Source organism: Dermatophagoides pteronyssinus, unplaced genomic scaffold, assembly GCF_027571235.1.
Source record: "Dermatophagoides pteronyssinus isolate colony J.1.1.1.1 unplaced genomic scaffold, Derpt_VIB-CSIC_2022.12 sq0016, whole genome shotgun sequence".
NCBI classification, from domain to species: domain Eukaryota; kingdom Metazoa; phylum Arthropoda; class Arachnida; order Sarcoptiformes; family Pyroglyphidae; genus Dermatophagoides; species Dermatophagoides pteronyssinus.
In genome coordinates this window covers 925632-935814 of record NW_027461540.1, presented here as the reverse complement: position 1 = coordinate 935814, position 10183 = coordinate 925632, and the positions used below count along the sequence as shown (strand labels likewise).

General features: G+C 26.8%; 4 protein-coding genes across 4 annotated transcripts; all 4 read right to left on the bottom strand.

Annotated features, from left to right (window-relative positions):
* Nucleotides 1–115: 115 nt before the first annotated feature.
* On the bottom strand, nt 116–1157 carry LOC113792210 (dual specificity protein phosphatase 21-like). Its single transcript, XM_027342121.2, has one exon. It carries the CDS (start codon nt 1040–1042, stop codon nt 158–160), a length of 885 nt encoding a protein of 294 aa, XP_027197922.2. The 5' UTR covers nt 1043–1157; the 3' UTR covers nt 116–157.
* A 5-nt stretch (nt 1158–1162) lies between these two features.
* Nucleotides 1163–3356, bottom strand: LOC113792165 (uncharacterized). The gene is made up of 5 exons (XM_027342068.2): nt 3236–3356; nt 3086–3130; nt 2128–2992; nt 1693–2042; nt 1163–1614 (listed from the first exon to the last, which is right to left on the bottom strand). Exons 1-5 carry the CDS (start codon nt 3281–3283, stop codon nt 1252–1254), a joined length of 1671 nt encoding a protein of 556 aa, XP_027197869.2. The 5' UTR covers nt 3284–3356; the 3' UTR covers nt 1163–1251.
* LOC113792276 (uncharacterized) lies at nt 3236–7560 on the bottom strand. Its single transcript, XM_075822303.1, has one exon. It carries the CDS (start codon nt 7378–7380, stop codon nt 3733–3735), a length of 3648 nt encoding a protein of 1215 aa, XP_075678418.1. The 5' UTR covers nt 7381–7560; the 3' UTR covers nt 3236–3732.
* A 123-nt stretch (nt 7561–7683) lies between these two features.
* Nucleotides 7684–10077, bottom strand: LOC113792160 (ras-like protein family member 10B). The gene is made up of 2 exons (XM_027342062.2): nt 8821–10077; nt 7684–8750 (listed from the first exon to the last, which is right to left on the bottom strand). Exons 1-2 carry the CDS (start codon nt 9155–9157, stop codon nt 8077–8079), a joined length of 1011 nt encoding a protein of 336 aa, XP_027197863.2. The 5' UTR covers nt 9158–10077; the 3' UTR covers nt 7684–8076.
* Nucleotides 10078–10183: the final 106 nt, after the last annotated feature.

The window sequence follows — 10183 nt, the reverse complement described above, 5'->3', positions numbered from 1 at the left end:
CGAAAAACAGCGCCACCACCATGCGCAATGATGAGCGCATTTTCGAATGAATTTTGTTTTTTTTTGTTTTTTGAATTTTTTTTTGTCAAAAAACTGATTTATTTATAATGAATTTTAATGGTAAGTAAAAAATGTTTTTTGTTTGAATTTTTTTTTGTTATTTGAGTGGATTAGTAGTAGTAGTTTTACCAATCATAGCCTGTATATCACGTTGCATATCTTGATATTTTCTTCTTGGATTAATATAATTACGTTCTTTACTTTCTTGTAATTTAATATTACTAATATGTGATTTATTTAATTGACGATTAATTTCAGCTTTAAATAATTCGGGAAACATTTGTGGATAAAAATCAGGTACCTGTACTTTTTTACCTTTTTTAACAATTTCAATAATTTCAACGGATGTTTCTTTACGATAAAAACGTTCATAGGCAATTAATTGGGCAAAAAATCCGATATTCGGTCGTGCACATGATCGTAATGATTTAACATAACAGAATGCTGTTTTCAAACTATAATCATGATATTTAATTAGATATGCAATAACTAATGTTGATGAACGACTTGCACCAGCCATACAATGAACAATTGTACGACCTTTTAATCTTGATGTTTGATCAATAAGATTGGCAACATCATCAAAATATAAAATAATTTCATCATTACCATCATCATCAACTGGTACACGAAACGAATCAACACCTTTCATTCGTAATAATGGCATTTCATATGTTGCATTTATAATCAATGTTATATTTAATGTTGAAATATTTTCTTCAGTTAAGCCGCCCATACCGGTTAGATAAAGATTATCCGTAATACGATCAATATCACAAAATGGTGGATTCAAAATGATCAATACATCTGGTGCAGTTTTTGGATTTCTTCGTAATTTTTCAACCATTTTTTTATTCAATGGTTTATTCGTAACTTCTTGATTGATTTGTAAACCACTACGTGTTATTTTTAATCCTTGTGCCTGATTTAATGGTGATTCAATTGTTTTTAAATGTTCATATTTTGAATATTTACTACCCATTTCATTCACTTTTATCAATCAAATCGATTTTTTTTTCGATCAATTCGAATATTGATTTCATTTTGTTTCTGGATTTTTCAATTCAAATCAATCGATTGTTGTTGTTTGTACCGTAATTAATTAATCAATAATGGAAAAGAACAAAATTTATTAATTTTTTTCACAATTCAGAAATTAATCAAAGAAAAAAAACAAAAATAAAATGAAATTCATGCACAAAATGATAATATAGAATATTCTTGGTCAACCCGAACATTATTATTGTTGGTAGTGGTGGTGGTGTTGTTGGCTTCTTGAGATTGTTTCGGATGTGAATGAATATCGATTCTATCGATTGAATCGATACTATCATAATTTGATAATTTTGAAATTCGAACGTTCGATTTTGGTTGCTGATGATAATCACCCTCATTTTGATGGATGCAATCAATTTGATCATCATTGTTATCAATTTTTTGATGCACACCACTATCGATGCTGTTTAATCTGGTGGATATATTAACAATACGATCATTAATACGATGTAATCGATCCAGATCGGCTAAAAGTTTTTCTTTTTTGCATTGTTTTTTCTAATGTTTGAAATGTAATGTATGAAAAAAATATATTAGTGGTGATAAAAAAAAAATAATATTCAGGTAAATAATTACCTTGAGAAATTGTTGTAGACAATAATTTGCATTCGATGATAAAAGAATTTCTTTTCGAATTTGTGCCAATTTTATCATCAAATTTTCTGCGTTAAACAATTCATCGTTATCGAATGTAATCGATGATGATGATGATGATGATGGACAAATACAGCAACGAATACGATTCGAATCATCATGTCCATTCATATGGATAAAATATTTTCGTTCCAAACAATTAACATGAAACATTGATAAACATTGTTGACATAAAACAATTGTATCATCAATATAATTACATAATTCTGAACATAATTTACAACGATTATCATGATGTTCCATATTTGGATCGGTCATTATATTAAAAAGGCCTGTAATTTTTTGTTTTTTGTAAAAAATTTTAAAATTTAAGTTTTTTTGTTTTCAATCATTTAGGAAAAAGAACAAAGATATTACCTGGAAACATTTCGTTTGCTGGTTTGAAAATATTTATCGATTTAATATAATCATTTGGTTGTTTCGATGATGATGATGATGATGATGATAAATTTTTATTATTATTGATCTGTTGTTTTGAATGTCGTCGTTGTTGTTTAGTTTCAAGTGCTAAACGTCGACGATGTCTACGTTCATTAGCAATTTCCATTTGGGTAATACGTTTAGCTTCAATAGCTGCATGTGAAAATTGTGGATTAGCTGTTGTACGACGTTTTCTTGGTTTTTTACAATTGGCCATTTTTTCCAAATCAATTTTATGTACCAAATCTAACATTCGTAAAAAATCTTCTTTTGCATCAATAGTTTTACCATGACCATTACAAGGATGATGATGTTTTGCATCATCGTTATTATTATCATTATGATTTTGATCCAAATCAACTGATGATGAATGATCAGAATCTTGATCATTTTTATTCGATTCTTTTATTCTTGATTCATTATCTTGTTTATTGTTGTCGTTGGTCGTCGTCGTTTTTTCATTCGAAATTCGACAAAATTTTTGTTCATCATCATGATTGATTAGAATCGAATGATCAACAATAGCCGATGATAATAATCGATGATCTAAACGATCATTTTTATCGATTCGATCACGACGAATAAAATATCGAATCGAATTTCGACTTTTAATCACACGATTTGATGGTGATGATGATTTTTTCTTTTTCGTTGTTGTTGTTGTTGATTTTTTTCTTCTTTGTCGAATCTCTTTTTCCAATTTTTTCTTATTATTATTTTGTAAAATTTCATAATTTTTATCCCGTATAAGTTTTTGAATATTTCTTTGTATTTGACTCAATAATTTTCGAAGATGATTTTTCTAAAAAAAATTACATTGTTTGTCGATAATGTAATGGATGAGTGGAGTGAAAAAAAAATTGTTTTCAACAACAAAACCTTTCAACAATCTTACCTGTAAATCATTTGGATTATCATGTAATAATTTTGCATACACCGACTACAATTATCAAATAAAATCAAATCAAACGTCAAACATCAATTATTATTGATTAATGGGGGGAAAAAAACAAAAAGTTTGTTTGTTTGCTTGATGAATCCTTACCTGATGAGCAGTGATAAGATTTTTCAGTTTTGTATGATAAATCATCATTTTTCTCTTGATAATAATTCTGTCTATTCCGTGTGAGTGAGGTTGAATGAAAATTTTTTTTGAGAAAAACCAAGAAAATTCGAAAAATAATATTAAATATTGCTACTTGTAGCAAAAGAATTTTGCCACAAATATATACACCAAACACACACAAACAGCGAAATGAAATCCCAAAAAAAAAAAAATATCTAATGGCTAAAAAGAGCGAAAAAAATTGCAAAATCATAAATATCTCTCGCGGTCGGTGTGTGTGTTTGCATAGGAAAAGGATAGATTTAATGTTATAAATTTGACCGATAGATTGAGCTACTGTTGTTCGATACAAAAAAAAAATGGATTTTTTATTTTTTGAATTAGAAAAAAAACTTTTTTTTCAACAAAACAATTTTACATCCAATTGGATGAGAAGTACAAGTTTAATAAAATTTTATTTTAAAACAAGACAATTCCTAAACATATCCTTTAAATCGATAATAATGATCATGATAATCTAATAATTTTCGAAATAATTCTTTTGATTTTTCATTCAAACGTGAATAAAGATTTTCCAAATTCTTTTTACCATTATTTTGTTTGATTAAATAATCAATTAATTGATAAATTGATTGTTGTAAATTTTCTTTGATTCGTAAATCGATTGGTGTATTATGTAATAAAAGTTCTAAATAATCAATAATCATTGATTGAACATATGGTTGAAATTCCAAAAATTGTATTAAACGATTAACAGATTGTTGAATGGATTTGGAACATTGTTCTAATCGAATTTTATCCGTATCGGTTGCATTACCAAATTGTTTTCGATCCGATGTTATTCGTATTAATGATGCAATATTTGTTCGTAATATTGTTCGCCCGGTACACATTGATTCGAAAGCTAAATATGGTTGTTTCGATAAAATCAATTGTATAATCATTTGTATTCGATCGAATAAATCACAATATAATCCAATTGAACCATTACTACTACAGTAGGCAAAGATATTCATTTCGATACATAGATTATAGATAAGAAATAAATGTTGATTCGTTATCAAATCAAATCGAATGAATCGTTCCAATGAATGATGACTGAATTCTAAAATTTTCAATTTTAATTGTTGTAAATAATCGATGTTATCAATAGTGGTGATCATTAATTTATTATTAACCAAAAATGTTATCAATAACATTATTTCGATTAAATCACTAAAATTTTCATTTAAAATTTGTGTTTTTTGTTTCGAATCCATTGTAGTTTCTTGAACCATTTTCGTTAAAATATGAATATAGAATTTTGCCTTTGATAAATCTGTATAATGTTCACGAAATAGTATCAAACATTCGTTTAGATAATATTGCCATTCATTCGAATCGATAATTGATTCAAGAATTGGATTCAATAATAAATCGATTGTATCGATACATCGATCACAATTATCGAATTTTTTGATCATCTTTTCATCAGTTTGAAACATTTTATCGGAAATGTTTTTAAAATTCTGAAATTGTTCTTCTGATTTAAACAATTTTTTCCAACCAGATTTAGAATTGATATGCTGTTTGAATTCAACACAATCATTCGATTCGATCGAATTTGTATGTAAAATTTCTTTCCATCGTTTGGCAAGAAAATCTTTCGGCAATAAATGTACCAATTTTGATCGATTATGAGCAATAAATTTGATGAAATTGATCAAACATTGTTGATGATGATTGTTGACTTTTGAAAGATTTCCTCCATCACCATCACCATCAAACAAATCAAGAAATTTATTGAATAATTTTTGCCATTTTTTCTTAAAATTCAATCCAGAATCATCAATCTTTTCAAATAATTTTTCTTCCAATAATTCAATAATAGCTTCGATAATAAATATTAAATCATTTCGTTGTTGAATTTCAAATTTTGTTTGTTTGAAAAATTCATTTATCATTTTATACATTAAATCTATTAATTGTTTATGAACAACAGATAATTGACATTCATATTCAAAATGATTTTTCCGTTGTTGAATTTTTCGTCGAAATTGTCGAATATTTCTCAATAGAATTGTTTCAATCATAAAAACATAACCACTTATCGAATCAGTATCTAAATTATTATCATGACATTCAAGAAAATTTATCAATTCTTTAAGTGATTCAAATAAACGTTCCATATTGTTTGATTGAAACATTATCGTTATAAATCGATCAAATAATTTTGGACAATCATTATTAAAATAATCCGGCAGATGTGATAATAATTTATAAATATAATGGCTTGGTGAAATGAAATCAAAAAACCAAATTTTTCTTACAGAATACCATAAACGAAGATTAAGACGAATAAAAATGGTGGAAAATTGATTGGATGAATTATTTTGATGATGAAGAAATTCTGAATGAATTGCCCAAGAAATAATACACAAACGAATCTGATTGAATGGTGAAATATATTCAATCGGTACTGATTGTAAAAACATTTCGAATAATTTTTCAATTTGTTTTTCGCTATTTTTATCGATCATTTTTGAATCATAATCTTCATCATCCGCTGATATCATTGATCGATCAATTTGAAAAAATGGTTCGGAAAATGTTTGCAATGAATGAATCAATTTTTGATGTTTATCTGGATCCGGTATATCACAACCATATTTAAGCCAATATTTTTCCTTCATCAATGATGAATAATTATTAGCGAATAATCGTGGTAAAAAATATTGAATTTTTTTCAACCATAATGTTATGAATATATTTTGAAAACATTTATTTTCCCAATTTGGTTGATGACTGAATATTTCAACAACAATAATGATGGCTTGACGTTGATTGCTAGTAGCGATAAAACTGTCGAATAAAAATTCCAAAATTGATTGTAAATCTTGATTATTATTTTTCAATTCTTGAAATAAAAAATTAAAAATATCCGGTATTAATAGTTGTTTACTAATCAATATTTGTTGTGTTAATAAATTGTTGAATAATTCATCATTTTGGCAGTTATCTTGATGTTGTTTAATCAATCGATAATTAAGCAATAATAAACGAATTAGATAAATTTTTTCATCATTATCATCAGATAAATTATCAAAATTATCATAACATTTACGCCAATATTTAACGGTTGTTTGTGGAAATATAATGGTCATATCATAAAGATTTTCAATCGTTGAAATTTTGGTCTGAATTTCGATGGATTTTTGTTGGTGATCATCAAAAAAATTTACAACAATACTGGCTAATGAATAATAAATTTGAAATAAACATTTACATTCAGCTATTGATTTGGTTGTTTGGAATGATTCTTTTTCCAACAACAAGACAGTCGAATTGATTAGATTTTCGAATCGTTTTGTTTGGCCAAACATTCGATTATGTGATATGAACAGAGAGAATAATCTCATTGTAGTTTGATTTTGAATAGTTAGATTAGATAAAAATGATTGCCATATTGCCAAAGAATTTGTTGGATGTAATTCAAACATTTTGATTCGATAAATTTTTTCAAATTTTTCATCAAATAAATAACTATCATTTGGTAGATGTTTTTGTAATTGAAAATAACATTGATACCATTCAATAAGTTTATTATTCGAAGACATTATTTCGAAATATTTACCAAATAAATCATTGATAGATTCATTAATGGAAAGTATTTGTAAAAATATTTTCATCATTAAATCATTATGATTATAACAAATGGATGGACATGAATGTAAAATTTTCGATAATAATTTTTTAATAAATTCGGGTTGAAAAGATTGATTATTGAGCAATAAATCGTACAAAAATTTTTGAAAAGAAAAATTTCCAAAATTTTCTTCAAGAATTATATCCCGTTCGATACATAATTCTAATATATAATCCATTAGCGAATATTTGAATTGTAATGCTTGGTTTTGATTGATTTTTTTAAATTTTTTCGGTTCAGGTGGTTCACTAATGTTATCATCGTTTAAATGTTGGTGATCGAAAAAAATGGAATTGAAAATTTTAGCCAATTTTTCTTGTTGTTGTTGAATTAATTCTGATTTTTCAAAAAGATTTTGATACAATAAATTCTTTAGATCATGATGATCATCATGATCTAAAGAATTTCGATTTTGAATTTCAAACAATAAAGATTCCATGTTGAAAATTGAATTTCAAGAATTTTTCAAAAACAAAACAAACAAACAAAAATTCTTGGGTTTCGAATTCCAAAAAAAAATCAGGCATGGAATCATGACCGTACATATACGACGTAAATTTTTTTTTTGTTTAAAAATTTATTCATTTTTTTGACTAAAAATAAAAATCCATCAATTTATCAATTTTTTGGGATAAATTTTGGTATCCAAAAAGAAAAAAAAAGAGAAAGAAAGAAAGAAAAAAATGAAGAAAAAAAAAGATAATTATTTCACAATTTTGTTTGTTTGTTTGTTTTTTAGAAAGAGAAAGAGAAATATTTATATAAAGATTATTATAATTTAAATATTATTTAATATAATAATGATAATAATAATGCCACTGTGATCTTGATGAAAGACTTGGTTTGTTTGTTTGTTTGTTGTGTTTAATCATTCTTCTTGTTCTTCTTTTTAAAAAAAAAATTGTTTAGAGCAAATTGAATTTCTATCGTATTTGATTTTGATGATGATCGACGAAAATGAAAACGAAACGGGGAAAAAAAAACTACTGATTGAGGATCAAAGAGCATAATAATGATTTTTTTTTGTTTTGTTTTTTGTTTGTTTTGGAGCAATATCTGAAAATCTGTAATAACATAACAATATATTGGCACATTCAAAATAGATGAAAGAAATAGATAAGATGAGTATTTATCGTTAAGAAATTTGACATATTCTATTGCTAGCTTGTGAATGACGTCTGGAGGATGTTGTTGTTGTTGTTGCGGTAGCTGCCAACAAATCACCACCACCACCAACACCAATTGGTGATATTGTTCTTGATGGTGGTGTATTATTTAATTTAATAATTGCTACATTTGTTGTAGTAGATTGATCTTTAGCACTACTGGCCATTATTGTACTTGAAATATTGGACGTTGTTGGTTGATGTTGTTGTTGTTGACCAGATGATATAACTTCAGCCATCATAATTGGATCAATAGTTTTTAATAATTCACGAAATATAGTTACAATATGCCAATTATATTTAGCTGAACATTCTAGATAATTACATTTCCATTGTTTACGTATTTGATTTGAAAATTCTTTTAATGCTGGTTGTATATCTTCATATGGTGAATAAATTTGATTGGATAATATTGTTGGATGTAATATTGAACGATGTGATTGATGCGTTGTAAAACGATGCTGTGCATGATGTTGTTGATGATGATCATGTTGAAGATGATGATAATGATGATGATGATGATGATGATGATGATGTGAACGCATTTGTGCTAAAATATTTAATGAAAGATCAGCTTTTGTTCCAACAATCCATATTGGTATATTTTGCATATTACGACATTCATAAAGTTGATCACGTAATGCTAAAATCAAATGAAAAAGAAAAGGTTTTAATAATAACCAAAATCAAGAATCAAAAAAGAAGAAACTTACATTTAATATAATTAAATGTTAATGGTTGATTTAAATCAAAACAAAATATAAATGCATTTGCATTATAAAGATGACATTGTTGATATAATAGCCATTCATTTGTTATATTGGAAGGAAATTTTCTAATTGCAGGCATATCAATAATTTTTAATTGATAAAGATTACCATTAAACATTATTGTACAATTATAAATATTATCTTTATTGATGGCAGCCAATAAATTTGTCGATTCATATTGATCATCATCATAATAATTATAAATAAATTGTTTAATTAATTTTGTTTTACCAACACCAGTACAGCCAAGTACACAAATTTTTATAATAATTGGAGGCATTTATGTAATTTATGATGATGTTAATAATTAACATTGAAAAATTCAATGAAAATTTTTGTTGTTGTTTTTGTTGTTGTTGTTTTTGTTGATAATAAGGCAATTGGCCATTAAAAATGAGCATTGAAAATAATTTATTATTAGATGATAATGATGCATCAACATTATTGAATATTGATGCAATCACCACATTTATAAATTTTTTCATTATTTCTTGATTGTTGGACATTTTTTAATAATTTAACAAACATCACCTAAAACAGTTCTTCTTTTTTTCTTCTTCAATCAATCAATCAATCCAATCGTTTACGTAACATTTTTCGATGATTTTGGTTTGCAATCGAAAGGGTTTGTTTCTGAATCAATCAACACACGATACACGATATACACATCAATCAGCAAATGAATGGTTTGGCAGTGTTTTGTTTTTTGGGCGTAATATGGCTTTGTTGTTGTTTGTTGTTTTGTTTAATTATCGTGGATCGTTAACGCGGATGTGGTGTCGTTGGTGGTGTGGTTTTCGTTTGTTTTGGCACATCATAAGAATCTGTTGTTGTTGTTGTTTTCGCTGTTGAAATTGACCATGAGAAAATTTTCATTGACAAAATTCAATGTTTGTTTCACTTCATCAGACCAGAAATCAATATTTTCGAAAGAATCGAATATGAAAAAAGCGAGTGGGGGGGGACATGGATGTCAGAAACAAACAAAAAACAACCACGGTTCTAAACAGAACCATTCAATAGATATATATAGAGAGAGTGAGAAAAGTATCATTTTGGTTCGTTCTTCTCGTTGTCCAAAATTGTTCCATTTGGAACAACAACAACAACATTGAGCGCATGAAAAATTCAGAATTTTCTTCTTCTTCTTCTTGAATGACACTTTTTTTTAAAAAAAAAGAAGAAAAGAAAATTCTGGTTATATGGTTGTTGTGGTATGTAGAATGGGCGTCAAATTCCCATACTAATATCGGGTTACCATCAAACAAAATTACCGATCGGCGTCATTTTCATCCGTCGAAAAGAA

Bases quoted from the DNA above. Each gene is read 5' to 3' on its own strand.
- LOC113792160 (XM_027342062.2), bottom strand. From the start codon at position 9,157: ATGCCTCCAATTATTATAAAAATTTGTGTACTTGGCTGTACTGGTGTT. The intron at 8,751-8,820 runs GTAAGTTTCTTC...ATTTGATTTTAG, and splicing joins AACATTTAATTATATTAAAT to CATTACGTGATCAACTTTAT.
- LOC113792276 (XM_075822303.1), bottom strand. From the start codon at position 7,380: ATGGAATCTTTATTGTTTGAAATTCAAAATCGAAATTCTTTAGATCAT.
- LOC113792165 (XM_027342068.2), bottom strand. From the start codon at position 3,283: ATGATGATTTATCATACAAAACTGAAAAATCTTATCACTGCTCATCAG. The intron at 2,993-3,085 runs GTAAGATTGTTG...AATTTTTTTTAG, and splicing joins ATAATCCAAATGATTTACAG to AAAAATCATCTTCGAAAATT. The intron at 2,043-2,127 runs GTAATATCTTTG...AAAAAATTACAG, and splicing joins AGCAAACGAAATGTTTCCAG to GCCTTTTTAATATAATGACC.
- LOC113792210 (XM_027342121.2), bottom strand. From the start codon at position 1,042: ATGGGTAGTAAATATTCAAAATATGAACATTTAAAAACAATTGAATCA.